This window comes from Gymnoscopelus microlampas (genome assembly GCF_963454915.1).
Source record: "Gymnoscopelus microlampas genome assembly, chromosome: 22".
Lineage (NCBI taxonomy): Eukaryota > Metazoa > Chordata > Actinopteri > Myctophiformes > Myctophidae > Gymnoscopelus > Gymnoscopelus microlampas.
In genome coordinates, this window is record NC_139959.1 from 2,932,622 (window position 1) to 2,954,584 (window position 21,963).

Genomic DNA, 21,963 nt, shown 5'->3' on the forward strand with positions numbered 1-21,963 from the left:
AAATATTTATTCACACCTGTAATGACTGCATGACAATCCTGATAAATAACTCCACATTCAGACCCCATAGAGAAAATAAACATAGGTGATGTGTAAATATAATTTAAAGAAAACTTAAGTGGACAAATATACTGTGTTAATGTAATGTTAATATATTTGTGAAAATATATTTAGGGTCCAAAATATATTTCCAGCCATTTTTTTTAAATATATTTTGAAACATATATGTGATGTATTTGAAGAAAACACCATTCACCATTTCTTTAAGACAAAAACAAGTGATATTCCAACAAAACAATACCTTATAGTGTGGAGAGGGGCCATAAATGATGATTGTTTTCAATAGTTCATTGTGATCTATGGCATATCCATGTCAAGACTATGTCAGATATCCCTTTATACCCATAATAATAACAATAATAATGGCAATCACACGTTAATCATAATGCTAATCATAAACGTTAAATAAGCTTCTGTAGTGCAACTGTAGGTCTGACCATTTATACAAGATTATCTGGGGTTCCCGAACCTGTTCCTGAACCCCAGAAATAGTGGCATAAAACCCTGTTTTATGCCACTATAGGACAGTTGTTCCCAACCTTTTCTGGATCAGGGCCCACTTGAAAATCTAGAAAATGCATGCTGGCCAGCCCACCCATCTAACAAATCTGTTAAGTGGTCAGATGGGTGGGCCGTGTGCATTTTCAGCGCATGTTTGATGTAATGATCAAACAATTTGTGTTTCCGGGCTTGGATCAATGGAAATAAGTTCCTATTCATCGCCGTCACAATGAAAACTAGTTTTCTCGGTTTTATAGAAAAAGTATGCTAGGAGTTTTTTGGGGGGGGGGCACTTAGATCTGAAATCAAAGAGTACAAAGTCATTTTTTTTTTTTTTTTTATCATGCCGTGACGTTTTGAGCCCTCTTCTTTAGACTAAAGGAGGAGCATGTTTTTAGTCTAAAGAGTATAGGCTCAAAACGTTGCTTTAAAAAAATAATAGTGTGCGGCTCGATACTCTTTGATTTCAGTTCACTTCTGGGCCAGCACCTGCCTTCAAGAGGTCGGATGTGCGCTACTACTCTTTGAACGTTAGATCTGAAATACCAGATGAATTCAATTAAGTAGCTCACAGGATAGAAAACCAACAGCTTCACTATAGTGCTGCCCTGAACCAGATGCTAAATAATCCAAACCCCTATAGCGCCACAAAACCAGTGGGTTTTAGGTTCAGTTCATCCTAAGCAACTAGTGTGTGTGTGTGTGTGTGTGTGTGTGTGTGTGTGTGTGTGTGTGTGTGTGTGTGTGTGTGTGTGTGCGCGCACTTACAGTACATCAAGTGTTTAAAACATTCTCACCATCTGAGTAACAAAGTGACATTTAAAAAATGCTGTATGCTAAATCTATAGATCTGTAGATCTAACAGCAACAAACGCAAAGAAACACACCAAAAGCAATGAACGAACAAAACAAATGCAAGGCACTTAATGTTTGGAGGAGGGTTTGCAACTTGCCAGACAGAGTGAAGCAATGAGTGGGGCATCCTGAGATGAAAAACAAGACCACTGAAACTTGATGTCAGAAAAAGGCACTCTGCTTCAAAATGAGCAAAGCTGTAAAAAGCCAGGCAAACGTTACAGTATGCGTTTCCATTTGTCCGTAAAGTGCAACACGTGGTCCTTAACGGGCCAACTTTGAAACAGCTCGACATTGTAACATATGATTAAAGTGAGAAATACATCAGAACTATGGAGCTCATCATCACACAGTGCTTGTTAACATTATGTGAAAGCCAAACATTGTAAGGCATATTAGGGACCTAGCCTATGGCTTTCTTCTTTTTATTTTTGGCATTGCCTCATAGACGTGACTGCAGTAGTCTAGTTTCAATTACTGTATGTTACTTATTTTTAGGGTTGGGATCCTTTAGGATTTTAACAATTCCATTTTGTAGAAACTGTCTCAACGGTCTCTAGAGACCGCTGTCGTGTAAAAGGGCCTTTTAGTCTGGCGTAGCCGGACGATCAAGAGATCTCCGCTTATACCGATACGTTTGGGGAAATATAAATTCATAGAATGGGCTTGGACACCCGCAGAATCCTGTTTTGAAAACCAATCCCGATACCATCCCACATGAAGGAATTCAGCCAGTTTTAGACCATTCACTGAATCATTCACCAGACCTACTGTATCAATCTTTGCTTGTCTGGCTACATGACACTAGTCAGTTGGTAGATAGTTTGATCTGATGAGTCTGGTAAAAAACAGGACTTCTGTGTCTTAACGGTGACATGACATTACGCTGTGTCCCAACACTTTAACTGAGGTTAATTATTGATAAACTGGCTGACACATGTCAAAGCAGCGCGTAATCGGATTACATTTACAATCAACAGTGCTTACGATTGCCTGAACCATGATGGATTATTTACCGGAAACGGATTTGAACGGTGTGGAGCGACGGTCCGACTTTGCCTTAGGAGGAGGTTTGGTGTTGTAAATATGTATGCATTCTTATTGCACAGAAATCTATGCCTACTAAAGCAACCTGCTGGGACCTTGTAGCAACATTCGCGGGTGTAAATTAGAGACTCTGGAATGTGGGAGTGAAATGAAATGATTCATGTCATTGCTGTCGGTCAGAAACCTTGTATCTCCACATTTAAACTTTTTTCCCGCCGAAAAGTTAGTTTTCCCCCTTTTTTGTTTTGGATATTCAAGGTTTTCAACCGACAGCAGCGATATAATCGCAGCGCTTCTTCGAACAGCAACAGACGGTTCTCTCCTTACTGTCTATTATGCCTTAGTGCGTTGGGAGTGTTTCGATGAAACTACCTGGTTTAAAGCATGAAGATATATGTTACATTAAATTGAGGGTGGGTTAATCCATCATGTCAGAAATGATACCCTCAGTGGAGCCTCTCAAGGAACATACTGTAGTTCTATCTAACAATGACAGTCGATGGCCTCGGGATCGCTGGTGGCCAAACAATGAGATGAATACTAATTACTGTAGCTTGTGCACCAACAGAAATCTAAGTAGTATAATGCAGGGATTCCCGAAGTAGGGTCTGGGGGACCCCCAGGGGTCCTTGAAGGGGTTTCAGGGGGTCCCCGGCAAAACGATTGATAGTTGGTAACCAAATGGACCATTACAGGTCTATAACTATAAGATATACAAATGGACAAATTAACACGGATGATTTTTGCCATGTAGATTAGGGTCCCAGTCTCAGAGATAAAAGTCGTGTCAAATGGGGGTCCGTGGGCCTAATGAATACCCAAATGGGGGTCCTTGAAATGAAAAACCCTTGGTATAGCGATCTATATGATTTTTTTTTCACCCTCACCCGTACCATGTACAGCCACAAGGGGGCAGCTCTGAGAGAAGTGGGATGTACATGTAAGATCACAGCCTCTTCCAAATGCGTCACACAATGGGTGAGAGGTGGTGAGACAAAACAAACAGTTTTCTGTCCCCATCCATCATTTACAGTACACTTCCACCTCGGATAATAAATAGTAATAATCATCATCTAATAAAAGTGGAAGAACTCACTCTCACCAAACATGTAAATGGTGAGGTCTCTTAATATCTGGAATATTAACTCTTTGCCTGCCACAGCGATATTTCTCGTCAGATTCTGCTAAGGCGCAGCCTGCCTGAGTTTGACAAGATTTGTGTTTTCGGTTGTTTTCCATCAGATGGCGCTGTTTGCAAACCTATGAATGATGCCTTGCCTGTCAGAAAAGGATAGACCCGGAAAGTCATTTTAAAAACAGCTTGCTTACTTCCTGTTTATTCGTTGCGGATAAAATGGCTTTATCTCCGTTTCTGTTTGGCAAAAACAAGCCACATTCAACTGGCCAGATTACCGCGACCGGACAATTCTACGAGACCCCCGTGCGAGTCATGAGGCGATCGGCGTGAGTACGGCGTTCACGGAAAAAATATTCCATGATTTTTCAAAGGTTAGTAAAAACACTCGAAAATCGCTGGCAGTGGCGTGGCAAACGATGTTTTATTTCGTGGCAGTCAAAGAGTAAAGAGACCTCAGCATTTACATGTTTGGTGAGACAATCTTGTCGCAAGATAAGTGTGTGACCGATGTGTGAGGCAGCAGGCTCGACGTGGATTGTCACACGAGTGTCATTTTTTCCAATCTCTCCATTTCGCACGAGTCTTCAAAATGAACTTCCTGCAGTTTTTTGGTCGAGAAGGCTTTCTGGATCATCAGGGCCCACTTTAAAATCTCGAAAAATGCATGGTTGGACCTGTGTACAAAAACTGCACAAACGGAACCAACCTTTGGCTTAGAGACTGCTGGATTGAGGGATCTGCTTCCACAAGCAGGCAGGTTCAGAACTGACCAGGAACTGAAAAGCCTCCCTGTTGTTTGAAGTTCCTTTTTTTCCTCCTCATTAACAGTCTTTACTGAGAGATGTAATCCTCAAATTAAATCGGTAAAATGTCCGCTAACCGATCAAATCTTGGGAGATGAGTCCACCGTTACTTGGAAGAGGGGTGGGTGTGTGGCAGCATAAAGTGACCGCTTCAAATCCACAGGATTGAAGGCAGGGGAAATCCAGAGAGGATGTCGTACAGTAAACTGCTGCCCTCATCCACACCATGCCTCTTTAGTTCTCCCACTGCAGGGAATATGCCAGTCAGGAGGAGAAGAGAAGAGAAGAGAATAGAGAGCAGAGGAGAGGAGAGGTTAGATGAAATTTAAAAGGAAGGATGAACGTAAGAAGGGGTGTATGACAGTTTGCGGTGGGAGGAGGAGGAGGAGGAGGTTGTCAGTGCTGCTGCTAGAACTGGGTGACCCGGATGACTGGAGGAGAGCGACTGAGTGACGGTCCACACCAACATGCTGAGGAACGCACCGGCTGGACCTCACACCTGCCCCTGGAGGGAGGGAGAGAGAGAGAGAGAGAGTGAGATAGAACAGAAGAAGGAAGTTTTTTTTTTTTTTAATTATAGCATTAATTTATTTAACACTGATCTCAATCAAAATGTGGTTTTACAGAGCTCATTTTGAATTGAGGCTGGAAGACAGAACGGGGCAATGCTCCATAGCAGGACGAGGCAGAAAGAGACTCCAGCAGCTATCACAGCTCCACTGAAAACACACACAGGACCGTCAAGTCTTCCCTCCCATTCTCCACCATCATCCCTCCATCTGCCTGCTGGATGATGGATCGGGAAATACACTATAGGGCTGCAACAGTTAATCGAACTAATCAATTTAATCAATTATTATTATCTTTTTAAGCGATAATGTTACCAGGAAGTTATTTCTCATACACATGGTGTCTTGTCTTAGCGGCGGACAAATTAGTCCCGGCACAGCAGGCCTGACCGTGCGGTCAGTCAGGTGAGGTATATATGTTATTTTCGAAATTTGAGCCATTTGCTTTCAGCCTTGTTACACCAACAGGCATTTCCCTCCGTTTCAGTACAACAGAGAGAGAGAAGACTTGATAATCAGCCACACACACAGAACCACCATGAGTGAGTGTGTTGATGTTAGTGAGACAGAGAGACAGACAGAAATACAGACAGACAGACAGGACGCAGGACAGCATCAGGACAATGCAAGGCGATGCACAGCACAATGCACTGTAGTACAACTAATACACAGCCGGATGGAGCTCAGTTCACTGCCACTGCTTTAGACTATTCAAAAAGTCTCAATTATTTAGGGTTGTCCGATATTGGCTTTTTTACCGATAACCGATATACCGATATTGTCCAACTCTTAATTACCGATACCGATATCAACCGATACCGATATATGCGGGGATTACTGTGATTAGGGTAAGCTTAAATTTCATATCACACACACCATATACAGTAAAAACTCCTGTAACTTATTTATAAAGCAAAAAAAATATATATTTTTTTTCTTCAAAAAACGATACCGATATTTTCCCGATATCGATTTTTATGCTAATATCGGCCGATAATATCGGGAGGCCGATAATATCGGACATCCCTACAATTATTGATATCAAACAGGCCAATCTACAAGCTCAGAACGCATCACATAGCGATGCGTTGTTGTGAGCTTGTAGATTGGCTATTTTAGATTTTTTTAATTGTCCCTCATTTTGATGGTGACCCGTGGAACCCCATCAATAAATAATAATTCAAAATCTTCCCGATTTGGATGAATGGCGAAGGTGAAGTGAACCCAGCCCTGCCCTGATACATCACCATCACCATGTGTGTAATGTATTCTACTATACAGCCTTGCTGCTACCACCACCAGACACAGTCAGAAAAACAGTGGGAAATACGATGAGATGTGTACAAGACTACAAGTACGTCAGAGGTTTAACCAGTACAGCTGATGTGTGCAGTACCTCACTTATTACCAGGCCTTCTAGTTCACATTGGGATAATGGTGCTGTGGAATATGAGGGGGAAAACAGGTCAACGGTTATAAAAACTAAACAAAAAGGTCAGCCAAAATAATGACAAATTGTCGTCCAAAATAGCAGATCTTTAAGCTCAAAACTATTTTTGTATGACGACGTAGGGCATTAACTTTTACGGAAACACATGAAAAGTTCAAATATGGAGATAAGAGGATACGATAATAAGTAAATGGGTGCAATAAAATATTGTTTATGTTTCTCAAAATAATATTGCATTGTGCTATGGCAGCAACAACACAACAGTCAATGAGAGGAATTAAACCAGTGTCGGTTTGTCCATATTCACTTCTTATCGTCTTAATAGCCATAAAATAACTGAACAAACCAACGCAGCAACAGTAACATCAGCGTATGTGTGTGTATAGTGTGTGAGAGAGAGTCGACTACTAAATAATAAAGAAAACAGCATTGTCCCAAGAATTGAGCCCTGAGGCACACCACATGTAATCAAGACAAATAAATGGCTTGAAATGTTCCATTTGTTAAGATTACAAAGTACATGGACTACATTAGTTACCTTTCCCTAGAATTGAAAGACAAATGACTCTTTACTGGGGATATACTTATGTGCGTCAGACTGCGTGCGTTAGCAATGAAATGCAGCAGCACTCTCCTTATATGTGGTTTGGCCACGGTCCATGGAGCCATGCATGCACTGCCTGGCCATCAATAACCCCTCTAATGTGATTGGATTACTTCTAAGAGACCGGGGTTGGATAAAGCATCCTCACATACACAGCACACACACAGCTCACTATGGCAAGACTTCTATGAAAACAGAACTGCTGTATAAAAAAAAAAGATCCCACCTACTGTTTATAAAATTCAAGATTAATCATGTCAATAACAATGGGCTCTATGCAAAGCAGCCATATTGCAAGAAATTGGGCCGCTTTAACAGGTGTTACCAATCATTGTGCAGGTCGCACAATGCTGCTCTCAACCTCTGGGATACGTCCCGCTCACATGAGGATATTCACTTTTTTCTTTTCTTTACAAGGAGCTTTTAGCTTAATATGAGGGTGGCGTGATTTACTGTGGGAAGGCACAGACATACATCATGACACAGTACACACGTGAAAGTGGGTCAGTGATGCATTATGTATGCACACACGTGTGCTTCACTGTGTATTGTGTGTGAACGCAAACTGGAACCTCGCTATTGCTTTCTTCCACCGGGAACGGACCATGGCCGCCTCATGGTCGATACCGCGTGCTTTCATATCAGCCAGGTCTTCCTAGGCAGGCCAGTGGATCTAGTCCCCTCCAAGTTAATCAACATTAATTTCTTCACCCAGGCATTCTCTTTCTACTAGCATCGCAGTCTGCCTCTCCTCACCACATCCACTATGGCCTCCGCTCCCTTCCTCTGTCTCAGCTCCTTCCTCTGTCTCAGTGACACACCACGCATCCATCTAATCATCCCTCATCTCTTCATGCTCCACCCTCGGGGCACCCCGTGTCTCACTTCCATACGTCATGCCCCTTCATGACACAGGCTGAGTACACTTGGCCTTTCATCTTCAGGGATGGGGCCTTGGATGTTAAAAAAATGCCCTGAACTTCCAACCACTTTGTACCCTTGCAGTCACCGCTAGATCCGACCCCCCATCTGTGTTCAGCATATCTCCATGGTAGCAGAAACTGTCCACCACCGCATACGTCTCCCTATCTACTAGTACAAGCCTCTCTTGCTCAACTGCATATGCCTGTGGAACAGCTGACACTTGCATGTTTTGCTTGCCGCTTGCAGGCTGCCTTTTACTCCACTGCATCTCCGATGGACCCATTTCTGACAGCCCTTGCACTGGAGAGTTAGCTTGTACTCCCTTTCCACAGACTCCACACGGCCAGATGCATTGACGTGTGTGTGTGTGTGTGTGTGTGTGTGTGTGTGTGTGTGTGTGTGTGTGTGTGTGTGTGTGTGTGTGTGTGTGTGTGTGTGTGTGTGTGAGATGCATTACCCGTCCTCTGCAGCCATGTCCTGGTCAGCCTCTGCAGTGGACGACTCCACATCAACGTCTGCACTGCTCTCACTGCCCTGAGCCGACAGAACGCATGGAGACAACGGACTCACACACTCTCCACTGGGACGGACACACACATACAGAGAGAGAGAGAGAGAGAGAGACAAAGATAAGTGGCTGGTAACACAGTCACATCAGCACTGTATCGCTTGTGTGTATAAAAGCACATATTCACCCAGCACGGTGAGTGTGTGTGTGTGTATAATTTATACTGTGTGAGCTTGTAGATCGGCTAACTCTGGTGACGAAATTTGGTGTAGAGCGTAAAAAAGTACAGAGCAGGTTACCGTTAAAGTTAGTAGGTGCAAGTATTAGTTTACTACCTGTATGTATAGAGTGGTTAATTTTTTCAAATTATAATGCACATAGGGTATTTCAGAATGGGCCCAACTTTTTGGATCTGTGAAAACCTCTATTGTACAGTAGGTGTTTATGTGTGTGTGAGTGTACATAAAATGTGTGTGTGTGTGTGTGTGTGTGTGTGTGTGTGTGTGTGTCTGCTGACTTGAAGTGTCTCTCCAGCAGCAGTATGGCTTGATCCCGCTCCTCCAGCCTCCTTCTGAGAGACACGATCTCCTTCTGTTTCTCCAACACCTCCTTCTGGAGACGGTAGTTGCTCTCCTCCAGGGTCTCACAGAACGCCTGGGGAGAGAGAGAGAGAGAGAGAGAGTGTCAGAGTGGGACGGGGAGGTAGAACAAGAGGAGAAAGAAAAAACTGAGTCTGAGAGAGAGAAGGGAAAGCGGAGAGACAGAGAAGAGAGGTGAGAGGGCCAGGGGAGTGAACAGAGGGCAACTCTGCCAATGTGCTGGTGTTGTTACAAAACCTCAAAACACCACATCTTGAGTGCTCATTCAACTCTGAATAGCGGTGGGTGATATTTACAAAATCCTACACACACACGCACGCACACACACACACTTACCCGGCTCTCCTCAAGACTGTCGAAAGGACCAGGTGGATCATCTAGACAGAGGAACTCTCTCACTGCCAGGCTGTCAAGGGGAATAACAAAGGAAGAATACAGACTTTTTTAAAGAGCAGTGAAAAATCTGGGAATTGTTAGCGCGGGATCTGTTGATGCAAATGTGTTGGAACCGGTTCCGGTTCCCAAACCTTAGTTTTAAAGTGTTTGAGTGTGTGCACACATGCCTGCAGGCACAAAGGCAATGGTAATGAAAGATAACTGGGATCAGGCCTGAAATTCCATTCAGGACTTCAAAAGTCTAACTTACCATGACAGAGGAGTTCAAACACAATCAGTCTCTCTCTAACACACACACACACACACACACACAAACACACACACACACATCTTTTTTTAACCATAACATTTTTATTATACTGTACTTGTGGGAACATTTGGCCCTAGCAAGTATAGTAATACATGCACACAAACACACACACACTGGGTCATTTACAAAAACATATCGCCGCTGTCGAGTGGAAACCATAAATGTTCAGGAAATGAAACAGAACTTTCCAGAAATAGTGAAAATAGCATATCTACATGCTCACGAAAATTGCGTGGCGATGCATATTGTGAGCTTGTAGATCGGCTATTTTCACGACTACTTTAGTAGAGCATTAAATGGCGAAAAAACATGAAAAGTAGCAATTTCGAGATACAAAGTTTCTGACCGACAACGTCAATACATGTACACGTGCAGCAGGGACTACGGTATGTACCAGTTTGCGATGTCCTTGTGTGCGACCAGGTTCTGGAGGAAGGCCTGCAGACCCAGCTGTCTGTCCTCCAGGAAGTCCAGGTCATAGTTGTCTTTGAACCAGCGCTTAGGAGGCAGCGACAGCCGGAAACCTGGGAACATCTCCTTCAGCTGGGACCCCACACCCACACACACACACACAGTTAATGCAGACAAAATGTCAGAGCCAGCTGAGATGGGACAAACGTGGACTTTGTGATTTCATCGATTGACAGGAAACAAGTTTGGCATTTATGCAGACTGAAGCATATACGTATACAGTATGGGTGACCTGGCTACAGTATTAAACATACCACCTAACCTAAGTAAGCTTGCAGAGTCATGTGGCCCAATAGGGCAGGAGCCCATCTCCTGTTTCTGTAGGCGTGAGGCGGCTTCATGTACGAGTACAAGATGTACAAGTACATCCCATGGACATAACGCTAGTATGTCACAGGGACTTACCCCCAATCCAACCCTTTATGCTGAGTGCCAAGCAGGGAGGCATTGGCCAGGGATGCATTGGGTCGCATTTTTAGTCTTTTGGCACTCTAACCTACCACAAGGCTACTGAGCTGGAACCACAACTAACCTGCATAACTTACTTACTCTCTGACAATTAAGATTGACAATATTCCTTGCCTCAATATTTGGCCTCCATCCTATTGTCTGTCCTATGAAGGGGCGTGGCCGAACATGCTATGGCAAGAACACACCGATGGTAATCTCACCTGAGCGAGCTAGCAATCCTCAAACAATTAGTACAGTAACCGATATACTGTATCAATAATTCAATATATACAGATATAACAGCCAATATTTGACTTTTTGACGATGTGTCCCAGTTTTAGCCACTTTTTACCTGCCGTATGGTACAGTATGCAAGGAACATTAACTGGTGGGCTTGCATGGGTGCAATCTGAGTGGTTTTAACAACATTTTAACCAGATTTACTAAAGTGAAAACCTTTCAGCAGTATAATCGCAGTATAAAGTCCTTAAAAACCTCTTTGTCACGCACTTGTCATAAACTTCATGAGATTTGGCCACAGCAATTTATGGGGCATTTTTCACAGTTTCACACCGTGGCGAGTGGCAATGAACAAGAGTCGTATGCTCAGCAGGAGCAGGAGGTTGTGATTAAAAGTGTTGAAATGTTCTCATACTTGGTAGCGCATGAATTAACGGTGGTCACGACTGCAGAGAGAGAGAGAGCCGTCTCAGACCAGGTCTAAAACACCTACTCAATGTTTAGCGCAAGCCATTACTACTATGGCTGTCACAATCATGACACTTGACGATTAATTGTCATAAAAATAATTGCGATTGAACGATTTAATTGTGTTTTGGACATTGAACATTGGGCACTGGACATTGGAACATTACATTTCTGTTTGTCTTTTTAGGCTTTGTAAACAAAACTTGCACAGGGTCAGATATGACAAATAACTTAAATATATAACGAAATGAATTACATATTTGATCATTTCACACTTTAAATTTTTTTTTTTAAATAAGAGGAAATAGCCGATCGATTTGCAAGCTCTATTTTGGAAATGAATTATGAATATTTTTCGAGGTTTTCAACGATTATGACAATTATGCAGAATAGTTGTGATTATCTCAAATAATTGCGATTAGGCGATAATACTTATTTAAATAATACTTGTGACAGGCCTAGCCATTACTGGCAGCACCACGGCGCGGAGGTCTCGATGGTTATGGTATTGACAGCATAGTTTTAGTCATAGTCTTTTGAATAAGTCATATTTTTGTCATCTGAAATGTTTTGGTTTTAGTTTAGCTTTAGTCGACTAAATCTACAGATGATTTAGTCGACTAAAATGTATTTGGGCAGGCCTTGATGGCGTCGCGATGCCTGATTTTACACTTGGTTGCATGCTGAAAATAGCCGATCTACAAGCTCACAACGCATCGCAGTGCGACGTGTTGTGAGCTTGTAGATCGGCTATTTTCAGAGTGCAACACCCGAGCTCAAACAAGCATAATATGACTTGTCTTTTAATTCTACTGGATCTCTTCTCCACTAGTCCCTCCCTAACATTTTAGTCTAGTTTGTATTTGTTGACAAAATACTCAATATATTTAGTCTTGAAAGTTTGAAACGGGTATAGACCTACTTACTTACTATGTCTGTGTGCTAGGGTTTTACAACAAAAACTACAGTTCACACACTCATATTCTGTATAGTGCTCTCTCCAAAACAGTTGGAGGTGTTACCGACAAAGGTCTCAAGTTACATCTCATATTGGTGGCAAAGGACCATTAACTGAGACCTGATCGGTTTCCTTTCAACCATGGAAAAGCCAGACAGGACGTCCACACCCTTTGTCTCCAGACCACTGCTTTAACACTGGGTGTTCCTCTCCTCTGTCAGGCACTTGCATTCTGCTAGCCTGGAGCTACTGTGCGTTTAGACTTGTTCCACCTGTTCCTCTGCTGCTGTGTTTCAACTTAATGACGTTTCCTAATAACCTTTTATTTGCCATAAACAATACCGTTACTGAAAGTGTCTTTTTAATGTCGTCACACCTAGCTGCAACTTGGCTTTGTTGTTTAATTGTTTGCATGTGCTCTAGGGCAGCGGTTTCCAAACCTTTTAGCTCAAGAGAAATTTGATGTCTCCCTGGAACCCGAGCTAGTGAAAATAGCTGATAGTGGTTTTAAATTCATGAAAAGAACATGATTTTTTAGGAAATCTTTTGAAATAATAATAATTAAAAACAAAATGTATAGGACATTTACTCGCGACCCATAGAAATGGGCCCAGGGTTTGGGGAACCACAGCTCCAGGGGGAGTTCCTCGAAATCCAGTTGATTTTCACAGTGCATCCTAAATAATAATCATCATCATTATCATCATCATCATGTGCCGTTAACTCTCTCAGTGCCAGACCCCGAGTTATCCCGAGTTTTTAATGTATACCCTCCCTGCCAGAACGAAAAATCCCGAGTTTAAAAAAAAAAAATTAAACAATTGAAAAAAATGTTTTTTTTTTGTTTTGTTTTTTTTAAAAGTGTTCAGAACCCAAGATATCATTATCTGAAGATTTGCAGCGCCATCCACTCCTTGTTTAACTTACAACTGAAAAAGGCTGTATCTCGCTTCCTAAGCACTTTTTTTTTACTTTGAAAAAAAACAAAAAAATCTTGGCACAGTTCGCAATAATTGTTTTATTTCATTGGCACTGAGAGAGTTAATGACAGCCCGTCTGTTTCTTTTTTTCAAAACTATTTTCTCCCACCATTTTGCAACCCCATTTTTTTCACCCAGTGCCAATTGTCTTAAGTAATCCTGGGCGCTACACTCCCTCTGCCAGCCTAGGGAGAGCCCAGAGCCGAGCTCATGCCTCAATGCATGAGAGCTAGCAAGCCTTCTTATCACCCGACAGGGGGGAGCTTCCCCGGTTGTACGTAACGCGTGGAAGGAACACGTTATTCCAACCATGTTCCTTTCCCCTCCATCAGGCATAGAGACCAGGATTACTGCATGTTTTTTTGTGAGGGTACCTACTCTAGGGGAGTGCCGCGCTATGAGCTTGTAGATCTGCTATTTTTGAAAAATCGTGAAAATGTGTGCAAATCTTTGAATATACATATTTTTAAAGCGAACATTTTTAACTCAAATCTTTGCTTCTGGGGGGTCCCTGGAACAACATATTTTGATGGGGGTCCACGGCCAAATACATATAATTTTGGGGGTCCTTGACAAGAAAAAGATTGAGCACCACTGATATAGAAACATACGTTTTTCAGAAAACTGTTGAGATTTAGGAGACATGTAGAATCGGCTTCAGGTCTCAATGGGATAAAATAGCCCGGAGCTACTGTTCATGTTTAGACTCGTGCGCCACCCGTTCCTGCTTGTGTTTCACGATAATGACATGTCCTAATATTTTGTTTCCCGTAAACAATTCTGTAACTGCGAGCGCCTGTCAGCAGGCCCACCAAAACGGCTTTTGTTGTCCTCTTGTTTTGCATGTGCTGAAGGGGGAGTTCCTCGAAAATCCTAGTTGCCTTGTCATGATTTTCGCAGAGCGTCATAAATAATCAGCCTCACACCATCACGGGCTGTTAATCACAGTGCGTCTGCTTCACATCGTTAGCTGTTGCGCAGAAACCCCTTATCTCCATTATTTTAACTTGTTATGTTTTTTTTGTAAATTAGTGCCCTACTTCGGTCGTACTACAGTGTAACACAAAAGTAACCCATTCAATCCAGGAACGCATCTGTGTCATTTTAGACTTTAGCTATAACCATTATTTTATACTTTGGCAATTCAAAAATAGCAGATATACAAGCTTGTAGTGCGGCACAGAGAAAAATCTTGAACATTTTGTGCAAATCTTTGAATATATATTTTTAAAAGCAAACATTTGTAACTCAAATCTGCTCCTGAAGGTCCCTGGAACAAAATATTTAAAAAAATATATATTCAAAGATTTGCATACATTTTCACGATTAAAAAAAAATAGCAGATCTACAAGCTCATAGCGCGGCACTCTGTGCCGCGCTATGAGCTTGTACATCTGCTATTTTTGAATAGCCAAAGAATTCTAAAATTAAACAGCATGCTTTTCCGGATTGAATGGGTTAATAATCAGACATCATGATGCTCGATGAGAATCTATGGGACCAAAACATTGTGGATAAAAGTAGCTAACAAAGCCGATCTACAAGCTCAAAACGCATCGTGTCTGCTAATTTTGAACATGTTTACTTTTGGACATGTGAGGTTTCCCACCCGACAGCAACAACATGCATTCTTTCTGAAGACCCAAACGTAGCCCTCCTCTATCATCAGAGAGCCATTCCTCCAGCTGGCTCGGCCCCGTGGGCTGTTTTGAGAGAAAACAGTGGCTCTTTGTGCAGCTCTAATGGCTTCCACAATGCACACCAAAAACCAATGGGAAAAATGCAGAGTGTAAAAAGCGGTTACAGTTTACAAACGCAGTGCCGCGGCGCCCCCCCAACACACCGCAGAGGGTGTGAGTATTAGGCCTAATTATTACATTATTATCATCGCCTAATCGCAATTATTCGAGAAAATGCTTGCGTAATATTGTCATTTTCCAAAAATAGTGTAAAAATAACCAGATCTACAACTTGTATTTCAGCTATTTCCTCCATTTCAAAAATATTTTGAAAGTGTAAAATTATTAAATATATCATTATACAGTATTATTCAAGTTATTAGTTATTATAGTTTACAAAGCCTAAAAGGCAAACAGAAATATTTTTTTTCCAATGTTCAATGCGCAAAACACATTTAAATTGTTAATCGCAATTATTTGTGTGGCAATTAATCGTCAAGTAACATTTCGTGATGGTGACAACCCTAGGTGTGACTATATATAGACTCCTTTGGGCTATTAAAAAAATAGCAGATCAACAAGCTCATGTGAGCTTGTAGATTTGCTATTTTTGAAAAATCTTTAAAATGTGTGCAAATCTTTGAATATATATATTTTCCGCTGGCCTTTAGGTGCACGGTTATCAGGGGTCTCCATAGATGAGGGACAGGGGATGTGATGGAAGTCTATGCATACAACACTTAACGAGTGTCACTGTGCGTACGCATGCACACAATTCCACACCTTATCATTGAGCCTTGAGAAGTCTGCGTATCTTCTGAACACAACCCAGCTCTCGTCCTGAGTCTTTCTGACCAGGACCTTGTATACCTACAGCAGAGACACACACACACACACACACACACACACACACACACACACACAGTTGCTATTTTATCGGTATCACAATGAAAACTTGTTTTTCAAGGTTTCAAAGAAACATTACATTAATGTTATACTATTGTATTGTGTTTTTATTGTGATATGATCTCCCTTGGGTCTGAAATAAAGATTGAATTGAAATATCGTTATAATGTTAGTGTTTACCACTGCAATACCCTTGTTGCCCACCAGTGGGGCCTGGCCCATAGGTTGAGAATCGCTGTGCTAAATGATGCTGATGGGGAACAACACAGATTAACAAGCATAAACAAATAACTGTTGTTGGTAACTACTGTTTTTTTTTGCCATAATACATCTTTATATGCAAGAACCAATAAAAAAAATACTGTTTACGAGGGGAAAAATGACAATTAAAAAGTGTTTTGGAAAACAAAAAACATTGGGACCCCTATGGATTGAAGTAAACAGAAATCTATTTATTTGTTTTTAATGAACACTTTTCACAGCATGCATTTGGTGGTGTATACACAGCTTACACTGTAAGAGACTGGGCAGACCGTGACCCATTTGTGAGTAAATATCCCTTTATTTTTTCATTTCCTATATTCTCTTTTAAATTATTAAAAATGTTTTTAATTCAATATTCCTAAAACAAATCAAAAAGTTTCATGAATTAAAACCCTTTTTCCCCCCCGCTTTAATATGTTGACAGAAATAAGCTATTCAGTGAAAGGGCAGACAACCAAGAGATCATTTAGAGAACATGCTTTTGAATTCATTCAATGTGAAGTTCTGGGCCCAAAAAGGACTGAAAAGAGTTGGAACAAGCATCATGGCAATGCAAAGCCTCCTGTGGGAGTCAAGTGTAAAACCTACTCCTACTGTTATCTGGCAGCGCACAATGTGCAAGAAATAGGAGACAAAATAACATGCAGTACTGTAAACACAAGTACAAAATAAATGCATTGTTTCTGTATAAGATATCAAGTATAAATCATTCATTTGACCTTGTTTCTCGGCACAAACCACGGCACAGAGAGAGAGAGAGAGAGAGAGAGAGAGAGATTAAATGAAGGTTTATAATTCGATAGGTTTGAATGTTTCATATATTTATATATATTATGTCCTCATTATGACCGTGGGTATGCTCTAAAAGTGTGAAAAACATATCTTTCTTTTCACCACGTCTTTAATGGTATAGTTAGAATAATGTTAAAGATGCACATGCTCTTTGTTTGTTTCTGAAAACCAGTTTATAGGCCAATGCAATGTTTATATTGTAACCTAAGATGGTCATTTGATGAAAAAACGAGACACCCAAACAAATCCCCCCAAAACATTACTTTTTTTGGTCGTGGTCGAGCATTCGAATAATCGTTATTAATAGAATTATAGTAACGGTCTCCTATTTAATCACCAGTCTTGTCTTGTCTACACAAGGCAGCCCAGTGTAGCAGCACTTCGTCTTATTGAAGTCAAAAACAGGCAGACCATATAATAATTCAGTTCGCACAATAATTTCTGATCCTTTTATATGCTCTGGCTTCCTGTTACTGTTTGCATCTCACACAGCCTGGCTGGCTGGTACTAAACTGTTCATGTCCTTGACTTTATGAGCATATAAAAATATAAAAAATACAATTTTCTTTAGTCTCTGTCTAAGGAGTTTTCCTTAACATTTTATGCAGCGAGCGAGTCTTTTTCTGCCAGTTGTCCTGGATCCAACAGCAGCAACTGAATTCTAGCTCTCCAACAGCGCCCTTGGTCATGTTCACTGCTAATGTGAAATCCTATTGTCTGTGTGTGTGTGTGTGTGTGTGTGTGTGTGTGTGTGTGTGTGTGTGTGTGTGTGTGTTATTGTACAGTATGTGACAACACATAATGGAGGGGGCAGGGGGCAAACAAAGAGCCTTGACAGTACACAGAGCTCCAAATCCTGTCTCATGCCCCAGTTGCTCAAATCCTCCCACATATCAGAATTCATCTCCTACACCAGTGGTTCTCAACCTATGGAGTCAGGACCCACAGGGGGGTCGAGACATGATTTTGGGGAGGTCCCCAGATGACAGTAAAGTGACAATTTAAGGACTTCTAGTACCCAATACTGTACCAAAAAAAAATAAGACCATTACTGCATCAAAAGTAATCAACTATACTATAAAAACGGTCAAACATTGGCCAAATTGTTAAATAATATAAGAAAGAGGCAAAACAATAATAATAATAGCTGAGCTTGTAGATCGGCTATTTTCTCATATTAATCTGTGGAACCGAGTCAAACTAATTGTAACTCCTACAGTTCCAAGTGCTTGTCAGGGTGGGGGGGTCCCCAGTTGAAATATTTAAGATTATTTTGGGGGGTCGTGGCCTGAAAAGGTTGAGAACCACGGTCCTACACTGGTGGCGAACCAAACCAAACCGACCTACAGTATTGCTTTATATATGTATTTGTTAAGGATTTTACATTCGTCACAAATCTCTAAGTACTACAGGATTGAAAAAACATTGGCACAAAACAGCAATGGCGTAAAAACTGCACATTTCAGTAGTAGTAGTAAACACTCACAAACTGCCAGGTAGGATGTCATTGTAATTTTAGCAATTTAGCATAATATTGTTTTCAATAACATGCTGAATCGCTAAACAATGACTTTGTTGTTAAACATGTAGAGGAAATCCGTGACCCGTCCAATGTTGACAGGCTCACAGAGGACATTTGTGAGATTAATTTGTGATTTAGCCGAGATATACGAGATATAGTGTACAACTTCACCATGGGGCTGCACTGCAAAAATGAGAAATATGTTAACTCATTAAAACCGGGTACGCATCTGTGCCATTTTAGATTTTAGCTATAACCATTATTTTATACTTTGGCTATTCAAAACTAGCAGATGTAAAAGCTCAGATCTGCTATTTTTGAAAAATCTAGATTTTTTTGCAAATCTTTGAATATAATATACATTTTTAAAGCGAACATTTGTTACTGAAATCTTTGCTTTTGGGGTTCCCTGGAACTACATATTTTGAGATGGGGGTCCACGGCCAAATACATATAATTTTGGGGGTCTTTGACATGAAACAGTTTGAGCACCACTGATATAGCAACATAGGTTTTTCAGAAACCTGTTAGGATTTAGAAGACATTTGTAGATCTCTCTGCCAAAAATAGCCGATCTACAAGCTCACATGAGCCTTAGATCGTTAAGCTAGTTAAGCTGCGCCATAAAATACCAGAAATAAAACGCTCTCTTTTTTACACCCGTGTCTCATACCGTGAACTTGGCCCTCTCCTCCATGACCTCGTAGCCCAACAGCGTGGGCGTGATGGGCCTCTCCTCGTCACACTGGCCCTCCAGAGAGTCTGGCGTGGCATGGCGGGGGGGGCAACTGGAATACTCCACCGAGGCCTCCAGAGCCCCGTTCACCCTGGCCCGGGTCACAGGACTCTGGAGAGGGGAGGGGGTCCGGCTCCCGCCACCTCTCCGCGACTGGTGCTGGTGGGACCCCTCGTTTCGGCGGCCACCCCTTCCCCCCCGGCCCTCCCTGGATGGAGACAGGGGCTGTCATCACGGTCATGACATTTTAACTTGACGATTGATTGTCATGCAAATAATTGCTTTCCGCCCGGCCCGACCAAATAGCATACATTTTTCGGCCTGGCCCGGCCCGGCCCGAAGACGTCGGGTCGGGTTCGGGCAGAATTTGAGAACTCTAATTGAACATTGGAACATAAATGAAAATAAAATGTCTTTAGATTGTGTTGACAAAAACTGTACAGAGCAGATATGGCAAATAACTTTAATATACAAAGACACGACATGACAATGACCGATACCAATCCGGCGATTATGCGATAATTGTGACAGACAGACCTACCTGGATGGAGATAGAGAATCGGAGCTCCTGGACACGCTGCCTAGCGACGAAGCTCGCTGCGCCCGCCGTAGCTTGTTGCTGCCCCCGGACAAGGTCCTGCCCAAAGGCATGGGGACAGGCACGAAGGGTGATGCCATCCTCCTGAGTTGAGCACTGTGGAAAAGGCACGGTCAGGCCCTGGGAAAATTGTATTGACCTGCTCCAACGTCATCATGTGCCCAGTAGGACCAACAAAAGGGCTGCTGAACAGGGTCAGCTTGTCATTCCCCATACCAAATTAAAAAACAAAAAAGTACACAAATAACATTAACTTTACTTACCCTCTGTGCAGGTGTCACCAATGTTCTTTGTAGTGACACAGAACCGCCCGTCTTCCTTCAATGGCTGCTGCAAGATAGAGGGGCCTGGCTGTTACAGTATGTTCAGCATGGGGGGGGGTTGATGATGATGATGAAGGCCACGGGGAAGCACACTGGGAACCACAACTCTCCCCACACCAGACTTGGGGATCTCTGGACCAACAGAGAAACCACTAGTCAACTCAAACGTTTCTGTAGCCCTATAGTGGGCTTTTCAGAATCAAGCTAAACTTAGACCAGGGGTCTTCTACGTTTTTCAGGCCATGGACCCACTCGCAGAGAGACAGATGAAGCCAGGGACCCCCTACTACATATTGTATACAATTGTGTTGCACATTTTTCACAGATTTCATAGATAGCCTGTAAATCAATGTTTGTCTATTTACAGACACTACTTTTTTTACCCCCTTTTTTTCTCCACAATTTAGTCGTTATTAGTTATGCCAATTAATTCCTCCCCACACACACATTTCGGTGTTGTCACTGCTGTTTGTAACAGAGAGGTCCTCTGTGACTGATGTTTTGCACAGTTGTATTTTGCACAATTAAGTCATGATTTTAGGTATTTATTGAATTATAATCATGAAGGGCAAGTGCAATGTGTAATGGGCATGGGTATGAGTGTGATAAGAGACCAAGAGCAATATGTTTGAGTAGTGCAATATAGGGAATGCTGGGTGATTGTTGAAAGCTTAACATGTCCCTGTACTGTAAGTTGTGCTGTGGCCAGTGTAATTGGGCTGGACCAAGTCAGAAGGGCAGAGGTGGGGGGGGGGGGGTTGTAATGTGTATTTGGAAATGCTAGGGATATTGTTGTGTAATGTAGTCTGAGAATCATTGGTGTAGTTCATGGAGTTTTAATAGATCTTATGAGAGTTAATGTTATCTGTATTTATGTATGTGTATTAATCGGTAATCTACCCCTTGACATGGTTGAGTCCAAACTAATTGCCTCCAGCTGAGTATAAAAGGCTGACAGCGACAAACACACTCAGTTTGGTGGTGGGATGAGAGCTGGACACCACCATGTCACCTGTGTGGAGAGCTGCCTATGTGAATGTATTTTTTTATTGTCGGTGAAACAATCAGAATGAATACACCTTTTTGGTTGCACCCGATCAAGGCCTCTGTACCAACTCCAACCGCTAAATGGGTCATTCTCACACTGTTGTATCTTATACTGACTCATCTGCCGGTGAGGAGCCCCACCGAGAGGACGTAGACTCTACGTCGTAGAGCCTTCGTCCTACTCCTCCCGCCCCAACACTCCCCGCTGACAGGTGCCGCCCCAGCCCATAGGAGTTCATGCAATGACCAATATACTGTATCAACCTCCCTGCCCGGCTTCCCTCCCCCAAACACAGGCCAATTATTGTGTTTGTATAGACGGCGACGCCCAACTGAGCCGGATGCAGCACGGTGGATTCGAACACACAACATCCTTGGTGATGGGCACTGGGGCAGGGACTTTACCGCTGCGCCACCTGAGTGCCCCTCTCTTCTTCTTTTCTGCTCTTTTTTCCCCCTAAACACCAAATCTTGTTGCCAAAAATAGCCGATCTACAGGCTCACAACACACCGCAATGCGATGCGTTGAGCTTGTAGATCTGCTATTTCAGGTGAGCGTTCCTCCCAGAATAGGGATGCTATAGGTTTCAAGTGGAAGAAAGATTTGGCACCCCTTCCCCCCCCCCCCCTCTGTAACTCTGAGGACCCCCTAGGGGTCCCGGACTGCCTGTTGGAGACCCATGACTCAGACCATATGGAAACAGACTGCCCTGAAATAAGGTCAACACACTGCACCGATTAATTATTGAGACCATAGGGATGGTG

General features: G+C 42.3%; 1 protein-coding gene across 1 annotated transcript; it reads right to left on the bottom strand.

The window, feature by feature from the left end:
* Nucleotides 1-844: 844 nt before the first annotated feature.
* On the bottom strand, nucleotides 845-21,158 carry LOC311039079 (sorting nexin-16-like; the record flags this gene model as incomplete). The annotated part of the gene is made up of 11 exons (XM_084048721.1): nucleotides 845-4,909; nucleotides 6,370-6,413; nucleotides 8,409-8,531; nucleotides 8,977-9,113; nucleotides 9,395-9,464; nucleotides 10,159-10,307; nucleotides 15,794-15,880; nucleotides 19,168-19,455; nucleotides 19,772-19,924; nucleotides 20,092-20,146; nucleotides 21,118-21,158. The coding sequence occupies 10 exons, from the start codon at nucleotides 21,156-21,158 to the stop codon at nucleotides 6,395-6,397; spliced, it is 1,122 nt and encodes a 373-aa protein (XP_083904847.1). The 3' UTR covers nucleotides 845-4,909; nucleotides 6,370-6,394.
* Nucleotides 21,159-21,963: the final 805 nt, after the last annotated feature.